The 17,983-nt window shown below is 40.7% G+C and overlaps 1 protein-coding gene across 1 annotated transcript; it reads right to left on the reverse strand.

Moving 5' to 3' along the window:
• Positions 1-335: 335 nt before the first annotated feature.
• LOC117720022 (interferon-inducible GTPase 1-like) lies at positions 336-7,163 on the reverse strand. Its single transcript, XM_034518498.2, has 2 exons — positions 7,004-7,163; positions 336-2,241 (listed from the first exon to the last, which is right to left on the reverse strand). The coding sequence occupies exon 2, from the start codon at positions 2,218-2,220 to the stop codon at positions 964-966; it is 1,257 nt and encodes a 418-aa protein (XP_034374389.1). The 5' UTR covers positions 2,221-2,241; positions 7,004-7,163; the 3' UTR covers positions 336-963.
• Between the last annotated feature and the right edge of the window lie 10,820 nt (positions 7,164-17,983).

Consider the following 17,983-nt stretch of genomic DNA (forward strand, 5'->3'; position numbering starts at 1 on the left):
AAAAAAGTATGTGTGCAATTTTTTTAAATGTGTGTGTGCATTTCTATGTGTGATAGCAGGCATGAACATGACATGGCATGTATGCAGTGATCAGAGAACAAACTTGTGTGTTGGCTTTTACCTTCCACTTGCTGCATGTGGCAGGATAGCTGGCTTCATGATCTTCTAAAGTTTTCTTCTTTCTGCCTCCCATCTCACCACAGAAGTGCATGAATTACAGATGCTTAGCTGGCTTTATGTGGGTTCTGGGAGTCTGAACAAGGTCTACTTTATCTATGGGGCCATCACCCCAGCCCAGTTATGCTTTTTTCTTTAATATTTTTATCAAGAGAGTCTACAGTATCAAGTTCAAATTTATATAGGTCATTATCAAGAAGTCACAGTAGTAAGCTAGTGCCACTCAATCCACAGTTAAAACAAACCAAACCAAACCAAACCAAACCAAACCAAACCAAACCAAACCAAACCAAACCAAACCAAACAGAGAGCTATGAAAGTTTGGAAGCGTGCTACTGCTTAGTCCCTCTCTTCATATATACAGTGATTGCCACCTAGGGAATGGTACCACACACAGTAAGAAGGGCTTCCTACCTCAATTAACATAAGCAAAATAATTTGCCAAATGCAAGCCTACAGACTCATCTTTCATGTGACTCTAGAGTCTGTTGAGTTGACAATACTAACCATCACAATGCTAACCCTGAATATGAATGTCGATTTATATTAAACAAATTTACATATAAGTAAAATTACTTGATCTGAGAGTTTACTCAAAGTGAGGAGATAGTTTTTAGCTATCAGCTTATTTATACATATGTGATCCTCTTGCTAATGTGGATATATAATCACTTAATGTGGATAACACCTGAATGGCCTGAATAAACCCAGTATATTGTTTTACTGTATCAGTGTCCTATTTTTCTGTCATTGATTCTGATTTTTTGACAGACACAGGACTTCAGCCTAATCAGAAATCAGCTTGTTTCTTAAACATATCTCTTTGAGAAGAGTTTTAGAGTCCTCAGTCACTATGTCAAGGAAATAAAATTTCAGGTAAGATACTTCTCTAAGATAATGATTTTTAGTAACTAAATACCCATTAGCCAAACAGAACTCCTGATAATATCTTGTAAGCCTTTCATGTACTGTTTCTTCATCTGTAGGTTTGAACACGTTAGGAGATTTCACCATGGCCTCCACCTGATCCACCGGCATTTGCCAGTCCCTAGCCAAACTCTGCAAAGATGCATCATCCACTCCAAACACAGTGCGATAGAACTTCATGCTTTTCTCCAGAGTCTTCAAATCACTTTCCAAGAAGAAGGTCGGTGAAGGGATGATACCCCGTAGGTCAGCTGCAAAGGCCTCGAGCCAAATCCTCTGCTTCAGAAATTGTTGCTTCTTTTCAATGGCTGAATCTGTAATATTGGGTAAGGAGAGCATAAAATTGTGTCGCTTGTATACAGAGAGATCACTTATCACTTTGTCCATCAGGTTTGGGAAATCATATTCGCAAAAATTTCTGTTAGAGATCAAGAAGATCGGTGGCTCAGCAATGTCATTCTCCTGAAAGTGCTTCACACAGTTAAGGCGGATGGCCTGCAGGACTTTTTCTCTGTCAAAAGTTTGAGGTTTGAACTCCTCTTCATTTCTTAAGTCAGAGTCCACCTTGGTTCTCACGAAGTAGAATTCCTTCTTCATCATGCTGATTGCTTTGGCGAGGTCTATATCATTTTTCTTAAAGCGTGTGGCTGAAATAATAATGAAGAAGTCATACTCATAGAACTTCATTTTCTCCAGATAAGTACTTGTTGGGAATTCTGTGGTTCCAATCCCAGGCAGGTCCCAGAAAACCACATTGGGCATATTGGGGTGTTTGTATGGATATCTCTCCATGGTTGTCTCCACTACCCCAGTGTTAGCTAGACCATTCTCTTCATGCCCAATTCCTCCCAGGGCATTGATGAAGCTGGACTTCCCTGATCCAGACTCCCCGATGATGGCAACATTGAGAGGCTTATTATCAATTTCTTTTAATGCATCACTGATTGCAGAGTTTGCCTCCTGTATGTTCCCTTTTGTCATGCTTAATTCAATCGAAGCAATGATTTCCTGAGGAATGGTTTTGTTTCCTGTATTAAATTTCTTAAAATACTCAGTAAAGCTGGAGGCCAAATCTTGGTTCTGTTCATTCTTCGGAGAGGAGAACAGCTGACCCATGACTTCAAGCAAATAAAGGCACTGGAAGAAAGAAAGGAGAGCAAAAAGGGTGTACATGAAATTCAAGATCTTCACTGTAGCAAATTTCAAGCACATTGCTACGTACACCATTCTTAGTGGTTGTAATTATTCATTCAAACTCCTCTGTGTTCATTTTGCACAATTGGCACTTTGACTAACATCTAATTTCACTCTTTCCACAGTCTGACAAACCACTACCCTGCTTTCCATTTCTATGAGGTTGGCTACTCTAGATTTCACTTAAGAGTGACAGAATAGGGTCATTCTTTATGCAGGTATTGAGAGCATCACATGAGACTTTAATGGTCTATTCTCCACTGTCTCTTCACAGATCCATTTGACCTTTCAGCCTCCTCTGTGCCTCTCGGGCATGTAGACCAAACCAGCAGAGGTCCCTCCCTTTCAGCTTCCAGTGTAATTCAACCATATCTGGTCATGGGCTCTCCATTGCCCTGCTTGGGCTGCATGTCTGTAACTGCACCCATCATTCTTTATAATCTATGCTGTTTGGCCTTTGTGAACTGTTCCGTTCTTATGATATTTTAAAGGAGGATACTTCCTTACACTTCTTATTCCTTCTGCATAGACCTGATAACAACCCCATATACTTCCTGGCTTCTGGTTGTCACATAGTCCCTTATTTATCTGCTCAGGCTATTCAACATTCTGAATTTGCTCTTTTACTGAAGTCTCTTGAGTTTAAACATTTATTAATGGATCCTACCTGATGTGTAATATACAGCACTTTCCTAATAGAGTTGAATTGAAGGCCAATGGCCAAGCCTCTTTCTAAGGTTGAATGGGACCAAACTTCGCCAAATGAAATGCATATTTATATGGGGTGTAGTGTCTGCCCGCCCAATCACCAATGCCACAATGATATATTTGGTTTCCTTTAAAGACACCTAGTTTCCCTGAATAACAACAGCCAAGCCAGAGAAAGTACTGTAAGGGATATCACCCATGCCAGCGGATGCTTGGTTCACAGATGGCACAAGCATTACAAATAAACAAAGGCAACATATGCAGGAGGCAGGAGAAAGAGTAGTCAAGCCTGAGTTAATTTAGATAATAGTAACTTCTGAAACTTGGATTTGACAATCTGTATTGATATTTGGGTTGTATCCAGAGGCCTGACATTATGAATATCCCAGTGGGGAAAGGAGGACTGGTAGGTACTGCATCAGCTACTATGGGGACAACAGATGTAGGAAGACATGTATAACTGAGTTCTACCTCAGTTAGAACCCCGGGTAGTATTTTAGGTAGCATTCCATGGCCCACGGAGGCCTGGCAACGAGGAAGCAGATGTCATGAGCAAAGTATGCACTATCTATGCTCAGGTGGCAGTAGACCCTGTTCCTATGGTTCATAGAAAATCTGAATAGAAGCCAGGCAGTGATGGCGTGCCTTTAGACCCAACACTTCAGAGGCAGAGGTAGGCAGATCTCTGTGAGTTTGAGGGTAGCCTAGTCTACAGAGTGAGTTCCAGGACAGCCAGAACAACAGAAGCAGAGAAACCCTGTTTTAAAAAACAAAAATGACACCCCAAAATTTTGGACACAAGTAGTTAACATGAGATGGAGTGTATGTAAAGCCGTTGGCATTCCTGTAAAAGATTTGTGTATCCTGACTGCTGTGAAGTCATGTGAAGTTGGCCTCCATGTGTGGATGTTAAGAAAGGACAAGAACAAGTGTCAACCTGTTACTGACTAAACAAGGCAGGCACCTTTATGAACAGATGCCTTCATATTCAGCATCTTCAAGCTATTCTTTTCTGTATTCTCAGCTAAAATGTTACTGTGAAAGCTGAGGATTCTGAGAGGCTGTTCTGTACATCACTTTAAAAGGAGCATGCTCAGGGAATGTAATCCTAAAATGCTCATTCCTGAAAGCTCACACACCTCTCTCTATAGGAAGATGTATGGACCTCCTATCCAAAATTCCTATGCTTCCTTTGTTGGGGAGTGAGTTAGACCTTCGCCTGATTCAGGTACTAAGTATTTTTCCAAGGTGTCCTATTTGGCTTGTTTATTTTGGCTCTGTGCCCACTTAGTGGATCAGATTACACATTGGTGTTACCCAGATGAAAGCTTTAAATTGCTGATTAAATTAAAGAGCCCTGTTTCGGGAAAAACCCCTCTCCACTGCCAGAAATAAAACAGGGAAGGGAAGCATCTCAGGGACCTGTGCACAGCCAGGTGGTCCTGAGAATGCTTTGTTGCCTCTGGGAATCTTCAGAAGTTGTTCCATCCTTGCCAATGCTGCTGGACCCTTGAACCACCTAATAGTTCTGTGATAGAGGGAGAAAAACCAGAAGGATCAAGGAAGCATGCAAAGGCTCAGCCACAGGTTTGACACTGCATCTTGACCCTGAGCTCTGGAGAACTGAGAGGCATTCTTGTCCATACAGGCTCCAGGGAGACTAATAGGAGTCTGCTTTATCTGGAATGGGAGTCTAGTCAGGGAAACTTGACTATGAAAGCCTCAAATGAGGTCCAAGGATATTGGAAGCAATTATGGATTTAACTTCTAGCACTTTAAAGTGTTAGTCAGGACCACATCATTTTATAAAGTAACCACATTTAGGTTGCACTGTACTAATTTCAGGAGTGATAGATCTCCATGAATAAAATCTCCACTTAGTCATAGACTGCTTGAGTGCAAGCACCTGCTACAGGCTTCTCATCAGTCACATGGCACAGAACTTCCTCTCTCTCTCTGGGACCCTAAGAAGGGATTTTCCACTGTTTCACATGGACTTGATCTCAGAGCCCCTGCTGTGCTTCTGTCTGCCTGTCAATGGCATTCACAAATCCTTATCTGCCCCAGTATCCTTCTTGAACCCCAGACCTGGGATCTTTCCTGATGGTAAGGAGGTGGAATTTCTCATCCTATAGATCTGCATAAAGGTATTCAGTGTGTGTGTGTGTGTGTACACTTTGTTTTGTCTTATTGATTGGATGGTTTCCTTCTCATGTTCCAGATCATCAAGATATGTGATTTTGCAACTGAGTCCTGTAAACACCAAAGTCAAACTTCAACTGAGTAAAGAAAAGAGTTTGCATGTTGACTAGTCTTTCCCTCCCCACAAACCCTCAGTGTCATACCACTTACTGTTTAGTTAATCCATTTACGGTCAGGGCTACATACTAGGATATAAGCTTTCTAATTTTTTTCATCTGAAAGTTAAAACTTTTTTTTTTTTTTTTTTTTTTTTTGGTTTTTCGAGACAGGGTTTCTCTGTGTAGTCCTGGCTGTCCTGGAACTCACTCTGTAGACCAGGCTGGCCTCGAACTCAGAAATCCGCCTGCCTCTGCCTCCCAAGTGCTGGGATTAAAGGTGTGCGCCACCACAGCCCGGCAAGTTAAAACTTTTAAAGAAGAGATTTAAGATCGAAGCTTACTTAGAATTATGGAAAAAATCATCAGAGTAGAAGAATTTTAAAAAATCCTGACATGATAAATTTAACAAAAGTATTCTTGTCGTTTTCTTAAAATGTGTTTGATGTATGTTTTCATGCATGTGTATGTTGTGTCATGTCTACATGGACTTATGCTCATATACTGCTTTCGTGGCACCAAATTGCCTTGTAGTGGGCATTAAGCTAAATCATAACTGGTAGATTATCCTAAATGCCTTTTCGTCCACATAACTTAAATAAATCTTTGAGTCAAAGTAATTTGAGAAATAACTTAGATATGTTGGTAAAAGGTGAGGCTGCCTTCAGAATTGAAGGCTCATAGCAGGGAGGGGACATCTGATTCAACCTTCCACCTTAGTCAGGCTAAGGAAACATCATGGAAGAGGAGCCAGGACATGAGGCCTGGGGAGTGGCGTGACTTACTGTCTTATTAATGTGACATGGGATTTGGACTCATGGCAGCTGCACAAGACTTACATGCGATCTAGCACATCAACATTTAGCATTCATGAGACTAGGGGCACAGGAGACCTTATCCTTAGCTTAATAGAAGAGTAATGACTGGTGGAAGAGAGAGTATCATTTTTTTTTTCTTTTTAGAGGAGTAGCTACTAGAAAGTTGCCCATAATCCAGTAAATAACTCTACATCCAGGACATGCAAATGAACCTAAAATCAGTGAAGTATTAAAAAAAAAAAAGCAACACGAAAGCAGAGCTGCAGTCACCGGGAAGGGCAAGAGACCCAGAGGGAATATGGGTGAGAAAAGAGAGAGAAATGATGGGAGAAGATGAAATATTATATATACACATACGAAATCTTCATACAATAAATAAAAATACTTTAAAACAAAACCAAACACAAATTCTAGAATTGCTCCCCAGCAGGTTATAGCAGAAGCACTGCACAGTGGGTATCTTTTACTCCAGTCTAGCTTCCAGTGGAGTTTAGAAAACATCTGCTGAACTGGATGGAAAGAGGCAAGAAAATAGTACTGGGAAGTAACAGGATGGAGACACAGTTTTCATCTATTCTGTAGTGACATTTCATAACACATATCCAGCAAGGTTCATTTTCAGCTGTTACAAGGAAGAGAGAACAAAGAAGCGCCCCCCACCCCCAACTGGATAAGTTTTAAATAATACTTAGGTCATTTAGTTTAGGTCTATCTAAAGAACATCTATAAACCAGTCCTCACTACCTCCACTCAAAGCCCCTTAGCTTCTTCTAAACCGAGAATCCCAGCTCTGAGACTATTTCTCTAAATGTCTTGTTACCCACAGGCTCTTTAGGAAAGAGAAAATGATTAGGGAGTAATCAGATCTGAATGCTGAGTTACCTGAAAACCTGGGTCCACTGGATGCACTCACTGCTCTGGAGAGGCTGCTGAGCTCTAGGCTTGTGGTCCACTTCTGCTTCTTCAGGGGAAACCAGAAAGTTGGGCAGGGCTTGTATATGCTTCTGGCATTTGTCTCCCCTTCAGAGAGTGCTATCGAATCACAGGGGAGGGTGTATCCTGTCTCAGAAAATCCTGCATTTCCAAGAATATAAACAAGTTTAGTTTCCAAGTGAAACTAAACTAGCTTTCATTTCTAAAGGCATTCCAGTAAGTAGAAACTGTGGTAAAAGCAAAGCTGTCTTAACACTGCTTTAGCTAGTGGGTGAGGGTAGCTCCAGAAGCAGCTTACTACCTAGGCTGGAAGATCCTCCAGGGCCCCTTAGCATTCATTTCCTTCTTACCCTTGTGGTAGATTGTTTTGTGTCAACTTGGCTTAAGCTGAAGTCATTTGAGAGGAGGGAACCTCAGTTAAGAAAATGTCTTCCTAAGATCAGGCTGCAGGCAAGCTTGTGGGACATTTTCTTAGTGAATGATGAGGGAGGGCGCAGATCATCATGAGTGGTGCCATCCTTGGGCTGGTGGTCCTGGGGTCTCTATATATAGCAGGCTGAGCAAGCCAGTAAGAGCACCCCTTCATGACCTCTACATCAGCTCCTTGTCCAGGTTCCTGCCCTGCTTGAGTTCCTGTCCTGTCTCCTTTCAATGATGAACAGCTATATGGAAGTGTAAATCCAAATAAACTCTTTTCCTCCCCAAGGTGCTTTTGGGGATTCATCACACACACACACACACACACACACACACACACACACACACACACACACACGCACGCACGCACACACACACACACACACATCACAATTAACTACTGATTCCACAAACACATCCTGAGTTGAAGTTACATAGCACAATTCCTGTGTCCTGTGCAACTGCCTCCCCCACCCCCACACCCCATTTTGGCCCTCTGGCTACAATCCTATTTGGCTCTCTGATTATAACCCTATTTTCTCACCACTATGCTGTCATATTCTTTAGTCATTAGCACTCATGTTGCAGACTGGAGGGAGAGCTGGACCATGTAGGATTTAGGAATGAGAAGACAGTCATGGTTGGAAACTCAGTGTGGCTGAAGGTAGACACAGCTCATCAGGACTGCACACATGGAGAGCCACACTCCTATCTCTTCTCTACAATTCTCCATAAATCCCAGAGTGGGTGGTGTTTATTAACATTTCAGCAAAAGTATCTGAGACTCTTTAAGAATTGAGTCATTTTCCCCAAGTCACATAGGATGGTGTCTCAGGCTTATCACTACTGTGATGAAACACATAGCCCTGTGGAGGAAAGAGTTAACTGGATTATACTTCCACATAACTGTTCATCCACATAACTGTTCATCACAGAAGCCAGGATGAGTCGTAAGGGAGTATCCCCACCCACAAAGGGCCCAGCCCATTGGGCCTTCCCCCATCAATCACTAATTAAGAAGAAAATGCCCCTATGGGCTTGTCTGCTTATAGCTAGATCTCCTGGAGGCACTTTCTCAACCAAGGTTCCCTCCTTTCAAATAACTATAGCTTGTGTCAAAGTTGACCTAACACTAGTCAATACAGATGGGAGAATTTTCCATCATTTAAAAATCACTGTCACTCAGGCACTGACTAATTGAAGCTTTCCATATGCTAAAACCGTGGAGATCCAGAGGGAAGCAAAGCCTTTACCCAAAACTGGTTATCCTTGCCTCAAATAGAGTGAGGGACAACACATGTGATTAATGATAATCCAGTCTGTTGTCTAATGTGCACCTCAAGAAATGTCTCCTGGGTAGATAGCAAGTAAGGTCAGGTTATGAGCCTAATATTAATACAAATATATGTTGTGGGCATTGGAGAGATGGCTCAGTCATTAAGAACATTTACTGTTCTTGCAGTGGACCCTGGGGTGTGGTTTTCAGCACCACACTTAGGCAGCTCAGAACCATGTGTAACTCGAGTTCTATAGAATCTCATTCTTTCTGGCCTCTGCAGTCCCCTGTACTCACATGGTGGTGATAGACTCACAAAGGTGCATGTGCATGCACACATACACACACATGAAAATAAATCTCTCTATAACACACACACTTATGCACACATGTACATACATACACACATATATCACATTTTTGTTTGGGGGCACTGAAGCACAGTGTTTGTAAACGGGGTGGTTCTTTTAACTCAGGATATGCTCGTGAGGATTATTCTGAGAGTATGAGGAGCTCAACAGTCTCTTTTCTGTCCATCCTCTTCTTCCTCCTTCTTCTTCTGGTGGTGTCCAGGGATGAAATGAAGGACCTGGCTCCTGCTGTGAAAAAAATCTTATTTCTCAGTTACACCTCCAAACCTTCAGTCATCTCTCAGTGGTGCCATAGTCAATATAAGGAAGACAGCCTGTCTTAGTTAGGGCTTCTATTGCTACGAATAGATGCCATGACCATGAGAACTCTATAAGGAAACATTTAACTTTGTGCTGGCTTAAAATTGAGGGAGTTAGTTCATTATTGTTATGGTGGGAAACATGGCAGACAACAGCAACATGCAGGCAGACATGATGCTGGAGAGGTTGCTGAGACTTTGACATTTGGATTAGCAGATGGCAGGAAGAGAGTGGGACACTGGGCCTGGCTTGTGTACCTGAAACCTTAAAGTCCACCCCTCAGTGACACACTTTCTCCAACAAGACCATACCTACTCCAACAAGGTCACACCTTCAACAATGCCACTCCCTGAGATTATGGGGGCCATTTTCATTCAGACGACTAAACTGGTAATAGTCCCCAAATGAGAGAAAGAACATGGAGTGTTTTTCTTTCTGGGTCTGTGTTACACCATTCAACATTTGGACCTTTTCTAGTTCCATCCATTTACCTTCAGTGTTCATGATTTCACTTTTTTTCACAGATCAGTAGTATTCCACATGTATACACACCACACTTTCATCATCCACTAACTGGTTGTCTTAGCTAGGGTTTTACTGCTGTGAATAGACACCATGTCCAAGGCAACTCTTATAAGGTCAATATTTAATTGGGGCTGGCTTACAGGTTCAGAGGTTCAGCCCATTATCATCAAGGAGGGAATATGGCAGCATCCAGGCAGGCATGGTGCAGGAGGAGCTGAGAGTTCCACATCTTCATCTGAAAGCTGCTAGCAGAATACTGACTTCCAGGAAGCTAGGAAAATCCCACACCCACAGTGACACACAAACAAGACCACACCTTCTAATAGTGCCACTTTCTGATTGAAATATATTTTTGTTGTTTCCATTCCCTACCTATTGTGAATACAGCAGCAAAGAGCACGGCTGAGCAAACATTTATGGGGCAGGATGGTGAGTCCTTCAGGCACATGTCAAAGAGTTACGCTACAGCTGAATTATGTGATAATTATTTTTTATTTTTGAGATTTCCCCCACACTGATTTGCAGAGTATTGGCACCAGTTTGCAATTCCACTAGCAGTGGCAAAAGGTTCTGCCTTTTTTAAAAAATTTCATTTCATTTTATTTTATTTACCTATATTTACATTTCAGATTTTATCCCCTTACCCCTCCACCCAGGAACCCCTTATCTCACCCCTCCTCCTGCTTCTATGAGGGTGTGCCCCCACCTGCCCCCCCACTCCCACCTCCCCACCCTTGAATTCCTCCTCGACTGGTGTTCAGCCTTCATTGGACCAAGGATCTCCTCTCCTACCTATGCCTGACAAGCTCGTCCTCCGCTACATATTTAGCTGGAGTCATGGGCTTCTCCCTATGTGCTTTTAGGCTGGTGGTTTAGATCCTGGAAAGCTCTGGTTGGTTGATATTGTTGCTTTCCTCTTGGTGCCACCAAACCTTTCAGTTCCTTCAGTCTTCTAATTCTCCTTTGGGCACCCTTGATCAGATCAATGGTTAGCTGTGCGCATCTGCCTCTGGATATGTCAGACTCTGATAGACCTCTGAGGAGATAGCTATATCAGGCTCCTGTCAGCATGCACTTCCTGACATCTATATCAGCATCTATATCTATATCAGCATCTATCTTTGGTGACTGCACCTAGGATGGATACCAAGGTAGAATGGTCTCCAGACAGCCTTCCTTGAGTTTCTGTCCCACACTTTGACTTCATATTTGCTCCCCTGAGTATTTTGTTACTCCTTCTAAGTAGGACCAAGGCATCCACACTTGGTCTTCCTTCTTCATGAGCTTCATGTGATCTGTTAGTTGAATCTTGGCTATTTCAAGCTTTTGGGCTAATATCTGCTTATCAATGAGTAAATACCATGTGTGTTCTTTTGTGATTGGGTTACCTCACTTAGGATGATATTTTCTAGATCCATCCATTTACCTAAGAATTTCTCGAATTCATTGTTTTTAATAGCTGAGTAGTACTCCATTGTGTAAATGTACCACATTTTTTGTATCCATTCCTCTGTTGAGGGAAATCTGGGTTCTTTCCAGTTTCTGGCTATTATAAATAATAGCTGCTATGAACATAGTGGAGCATATGTACTTGTTATATGTTTCAGCATCTTCTGGGTATATGTCCAGGAGTGGTATAGCTGGGTCCTCAGGTAGTGCTATGTCCAATTTTCTGAGGACAGCCAGACTGATTTCCAGAGTGGTTGTACCAGCTTGCAATCTCACCAACAATGGAGGAGTGTTCCTCTTTCTCCAAATCCAGCATCTACCATCCCTTGAGTTTTTTATCTTAGCCATTCTGACTGGTGTGAGGTGGTATCTCAGGATTGTTTTGATCTGCATTTCCCTGATGACTAAGGATGTTAAACATTTTAAGGTGCTTCTCGGCCATTCGAATTTCCTCAGTTGAGAATTCTTTGTTTAGCTCTATACCCGATTTTTTAATAGGGTTATTTGGTTGTCTGGAGTATAATTTCTTGAGTTTTTTGTATATATTGGATATTAGCCCTCTATTGTGTGTGGGATTGGTAATGATCTTTTCCCAGTCTATTGGTTTCTGTTTTATCTTATTTTCAATGTCCTTTGCCTTACAGAAGCTTTGCAATTTGATGAGGTCCCATTTGTCAATTCTTGATATTAGAGCATAAGCCATTGGTGTTCTGTTCAGGAACTTTCCCCCTGTGCCTAGGTATTCTGGGGGTATTCCCCACCTTCTCTTCTATTAATTTCAGTGTATCTGGTTTTACGTGAAGGTCTTTTATCCACTTGGACTTGAGCTTTGTACAGGGGATAAGAATGGATTAATTTGCATTCTTCTACATTCTGACCTCCAGTTGAGCCAGGACCATTTGTTGAAGATGCTGTCCTTTTACCACTGGATGGTTTTAGCTCCTTTGTCGAAGATCAAGTGACCATAGGTGTGTGGGTTCATTTATGGATCTTCAATTGTATTCCACTGATCTTCCTGCCTGTCTCAATACCAGTACCATGCAGTTTTTTTTTTTAATCACTAGTGCTCTGTAGTACAGTTTGAGGTCAGGGATGGTGATTACCCCAGAAGTTCTTTTATTGTTGAGAATGATTCTCACTATCCTAGGTTTTTTGTTATTCCAAATGAGTTTTCAAATTGCTCTTTCTATCTCTATGAAGAATTGATTTGGAATTTTGATGGGAATGCATTGAACCTGTAGATTGCTTTTGACAAGATGACCACTTTTACTAAGTTAATCCTGCCAATCCAAGAGCATGGGAAATATTTCCATCTTGTGAGACCGTCTTTGATTTCTTTCTTCAGAGACTTGAAGTTCTTGTCATACAGATCTTTCACTTGCTTGTTTAGATTAACTCCAAGATATTTTATATTATTTGTGACTATTGTGAATGGTGTCATTTCTCTAATTTCTTTTTCAGCCTGTTTATCTTTTGAGTAGAGGAAGGCTACTGATTTGTTTGAGTTGATTTTATAACCATCCACTTTGCTGAAGTTGTTTATATGGTTTAGGAGTTCTCTGGTGGAAGTTTTAGGGTCACTTAAGTAGGTCACTATCATATCATCTGCAAATAGTGAAATTTTGACTTCTTCTTTTCCTATTTGTATCTATTTGACTTCCTTTTGTTGTCTAATTACTCTGGCTAGGACATTCAGTACTATATTGAATAGGTAGGGTGAGAGTGGGCAGCCTTGTCTAGTCCCTGATCTTAGTGGGATTGCTTTGAGTTTCTCTCCATTTAGTTTGATGTTGGCTACTGGATTGCTGTATATTGCTTTTAGTATGTTTAGGTATGGGCCTTGAATTGCTGTTCTTTCCAAGACTTTTAACATGAGGGATGATGAATTTTGTCAAATGCTTTCTCAGCATCTAGTGAGATGGTCATGAGGTTTTTTTCTTTGAATTTATTTATGTAGTGGATTACATTGATAGATTTTTAAATATTGAACCATCCCTGCATCCCTGCATTCCTGGGATAAAGCTTACTTGATCATGGTGGATGATTGTTTTGATATGTTCTTTGATTCGGTTTTTGAGAATTTTATTGAGTATTTTTGCATCAATATTCATAAGTGAGATTGGTCTGCAGTTCTTTTTCTCTGTTGGGTCTTTGTGAGGTTTAGGTATGAGTGTAATTGTAGTTTCATAAAACGAATTGGGTAGTGTTCCTTCTGTTTCTATTCTGTGCAATAGTTTGAATAGAATTGGTAGTAGGTCTTCCTTGAAGGTCTGATAGAATTCTGCACTAAAACCGTCCGGTCCCGGACTTTTTTTGGTGGGAAGACTTTTAATGACTTCTATTTCTTTAGGGGTTATGGGACTGTTTAGATGGTTTCTCTGCTCCTCGTTTAACTTTGGTACCAGGTATCTGTCTAGAAAATTGTCCATTCATCCAGATTATGCAATTTTATTGAATATAGGGTTTTTTTCTAGTAAAATCTGATGATATTTTAATTTCCTCAGTTTGTGTTGTTATGTCTCCCTTTTCAGTTCTGATTTTATTAATTTGGATACTGTCTCTGTGCCCTTTGGTTAGTCTGGCTAAGCGTTTATCTATCTTGTTGATTTTCTCAAAGAACCAGCTACTGGTTTTGTTGATATTTTGTATAGATTTTTTTCTGTTTCTACTTGGTTGATTTCAGCTCTGAGTTTGATTATTTCCTGCCATCTACTCCTCCTGGGTATATTTGCTTCTGTTTGTTCTAATGCTTTCAGCTGTGCTGTCAAATTGTTAGTGTATGCTCTCTCCAGTTTCTTTTTGTGGGCACTTAGAGCTATGAGTTTTCCTCTTAGTACTGCTTTCATGGAGTCCCACAAGTTTTGGTATGATGTGTCCTCATTTTCATTAATTTAAAAAATGTCTTTAATTTCTTTCTTTACTTCTTCCTTGACCAAGTCATCCTTGGGTAGAGTGTTGTTCAGTTTCCATGTGTATGTGGGCTTTCCATTGTTTTTGTCATTATTAAAGACCAGGCTTAGTCCATGGTGGTCTGATAGTCTGCAAGGGATTGTTTCAATCTTTTTGTATCTGTTGAGGCCTGTTTTGTGACCAATTATATGGTCTATTTTGGAGAAGGTACCATGAGGTGCTGAGAAAAAGGTATATTCTTTTGTTTTAGGATGAAATGTTCTATAGATATAAGTTAAATCCATTTGGTTCATAACTTTTGTTAGTTTCATTGTATCTCTGTTTAGTTTCTGTTTCCATGATCTGTCCATTGCTGAGAGTGGGGTGTTGAAATCCCCCACTATTATTGTGTGAGGTGAAATGTATGCTTTGCACTTTAGTAAAGTTTCTTTTATGTATGTGGATGCCCTTGCATTTGGGGCATAGATGTTCAGAATTGAGAGTTCATTTTGGTACATTTTTCCTTTGATGAGTATGATGTGTCCTCATTTTCATTAATTTGAAAAATGTCTTTAATTTCTTTCTTTACTTCTTCCTTGACCAAGTCATCCTTGAGTAGAGCGTTGTTCAGTTTCCATGTGTATGTGGCCTTTCCATTGTTTTTGTCATTATTAAAGACCAACCTTAGTCCATGGTGGTCTGATAGGGTGCAAGGGATTATTTCAATCTTTTTGTTATTATTTGATTATTTCAATCCTTCCTTATCTTTTTTGATTACTTTTGGTTGAAAATCGATTTTTATTTGATATTAGAATTGCTACTCCAGCTTGTTTCTTTGGACCATTTGCTTGGAAGCATGTTTTCCATCCTTTTACTCTGAGGTAGTTTTTGTCTTTTTCACAGAGGTGCGTTTCCTGTATGCTGCAAAATGCTGGATCCTTTTTATGTATCCAGTCTGATAGTCTATATCTTTTTACTGGAGAATTGAGTCCACTCATATTAAGAGATATTAAGGAAAATTGAATGTTTCTTCCTATTATTTTTTTTATTGGAGGTGGAATTATGTTTGTGTCACTATCTTCTTTTGGGGTTGTTGCAAGACTACTTTCTTGCTTTTTCTAGGTAGTAGTTTCCCTCCTTGTGTTGGAGTTTTCCATCCATTATCCTTTGAAGTGCTGGATTTGTGGGAAGATATTTTGTAAATTTGGTTTTGTCATGGAATATCTTGGTTTCTCCATCAATAGTGATTGAGAGTTTTGCTGGGTATAGTAGTCTGGGCTGGCATTTGTGTTCTCTTAGAGTCTGTATGATATCAGTCCAGGATCTTCTGGCTTTTATATTCTATGGTGAGAAGTCTGGTGTAATTCTGATAGGCCTGCCTTTATATGTTACTTTACCTTTTTCTTACTGCTTTTACTATTTTTTCTTTGTACATTTGATGTTTTGATTATTATGTGACGAGAGGTATTTCTTTTTGGTCTAGTCTATTTGGGGTTCTGTAGGTTTCTTGTATATTTAAGGACATCTCTTTCTGTAGGTTAGGGACGTTTTTCTTTATAATTTTGTTGAAGGTATTTACTGGCCCTTTAAGTTGGGAGTCTTCACCCTCATCTATACCTATTATCCTTAAGTTTGGGCTTTTCATTGTGTCCTGGATTTCCTGGATGTTTTGTGTTAGGAGCTTTTTGCATTTTGCAATTTCTTTGACAGTTGTGTCAATGTTTTCCATGGTATTTTCTGCACATGAGATTCTCTCTTCTATCACTTGTATTCTGTTGATGATTCTTGTGTCTATGACTCCTGATCTCTTTTCTAGGTTTTCTATCTCCAGGGTAGTCTCCCTTTGAGATTTCTTTATTGTTTCTACTTCCATTTTAAAATCCTGGTCAGTTTTGTTTAATTCCTTCACCTGTTTGATTGTGTTTTCTGTTGCGGCCTTTACTCTGCCTCAACGCTTTTGGCTCAACGCTTTGGTTAAGAGAGAGAATGGGGCTCTTAGGGCAGGAGATGAAAAGAATAGAGACAAGACAGGGTGTGATCAAGTCTCTTACCAAGTCTCTAGTCTTCTTTTATTGAAGGGAATTCTGAGGTATTTATACGCTTTTGCCACGTGCCTTGTAGGCGTGTGGATACCATGTGCCTTGCAGGTGTGGATATGACGTAAGCCTTACAGGCGTCTTACAGGCATATATGGCCTGGATAGCACGTGGACAACACGTGAACTGCATGCCTTGCAGGCGTGGCTACCACTTGTGCCTTGCAGCTGGGGGCAGTAAACAGCAACATAAAATATGTGGGATATCAGAGTGTGCTTCAGCTGTTGTAGGCTTTTGAAAACCAAGTCTTTCGTCAGGGTATATGGTTCCAGATGGCTGCAAAGATAACCTAGCTGCTTTCTACTAAAAGTCGGCTCCCAACAGTTTTCTTGAAATTCTTTAAGAACTTCTACCTGTTTACCTGTGTTCTCCTCAAATTCTTTGAGAGTGTTATTTATGTCCTTTTAAAAGTCCTCTATCATCATCATGAGAAGTGACTTTAATTCTGTATCCTGCTTTTTCCATTGTGATGTGGTGTTCAGGACTTGCTCTGGTAGGAGAACTGGGTTCTGGTGATGCCAAGTAACTTTGGTTTCTGTTGTTTATATTCTTGTGCTTGCTTTTCACCATCTGGTTAGCTCTAGTGCTACCTGCACTCAGTGGTTCTGACTGGAGCCTGCCTTTCCAGTTATCTTGCTTGTGTCAGAACTCCTCAGGGTCTAAATGTCTCTGTGATCCTGTGATCCTGAGCTCCAGCTGCTCTGGGTACAGTGGCTCCTCTAGGATATCTCAGGATATGGTGTCTCCATGGTAGCAGACCAGTTAGGTGTCTGCTGCTCTAAATGCAGCATCCTCTCTAGGATGTCTCCAGATAAGATGTCTTCATGGAAGCAGACTGGCTAGTTGTTCGCTGTTCTGAGTGTAGTCGCTCCTCTAGGATGTCTCAGGATATGGTGTCTGCTGCTCTGAGTTCATTGGCTCCTCTAGGATGCCTTGGGATGTGGTGTTCTCTACTCTGAGGTCAGTAGCCTCTCTAGGATGTCTTGGGATGAGGTTTCCACAGGGAAGCAGTCCAGCTGGGTGTCTGCTCCAGCCACAGGGATCAGGGCGATGAGCAGAGGAGATGTGGTCAGGTTCTGCCTGTTCTACATCCACCTCCAGCACTTGCCTGTTGTTTTGTTGGCTTTGCTATTCTGATTAGGTAAATTGAACTCTTAATGTTGTTTTAATTTGCATTTCTCTAATTGTTATGAATGAAAAACCTTTTTTGAAGTATTTCTTAGCCCTTGTATGTGTTTGCTTGTTTGTTTTTTCTTCTTTTGGGAATTCTTTGTTCAGATACTGGGCTGAGGTTTTAAATGAGTCGCATTTTTTTTTAAACTCGTTTTTGAGTTCTTAATATACTCTGGATAGTAATCCTTTGTCAGAGATGTTGTTGATGAAGTTTTTTCCCCCCATATACTGTATGGTTTTTTTCTTATTTGTTAATTGTTGCTTTAGACACACAAAGATTTTAGTTTTATGAAGTACCACTTATCAACCTTTGGTGTTAATTGTTGGAGAAATGGAGTCTTATTCAGAAAGTTCTTTTCTGCACCTATGTCAGTACTTCACGTTTCATGTGCAGGCCTTTGATCTTGGTGGAGTGAGGTGTTTGTCAAGGTGA

This window comes from Arvicanthis niloticus, chromosome 14, assembly GCF_011762505.2.
Source record: "Arvicanthis niloticus isolate mArvNil1 chromosome 14, mArvNil1.pat.X, whole genome shotgun sequence".
In the NCBI taxonomy this organism is placed as follows: Eukaryota; Metazoa; Chordata; class Mammalia; order Rodentia; family Muridae; genus Arvicanthis; species Arvicanthis niloticus.

Bases quoted from the DNA above. Each gene is read 5' to 3' on its own strand.
- LOC117720022 (XM_034518498.2), bottom strand. From the start codon at position 2,220: ATGGGTCAGCTGTTCTCCTCTCCGAAGAATGAACAGAACCAAGATTTG.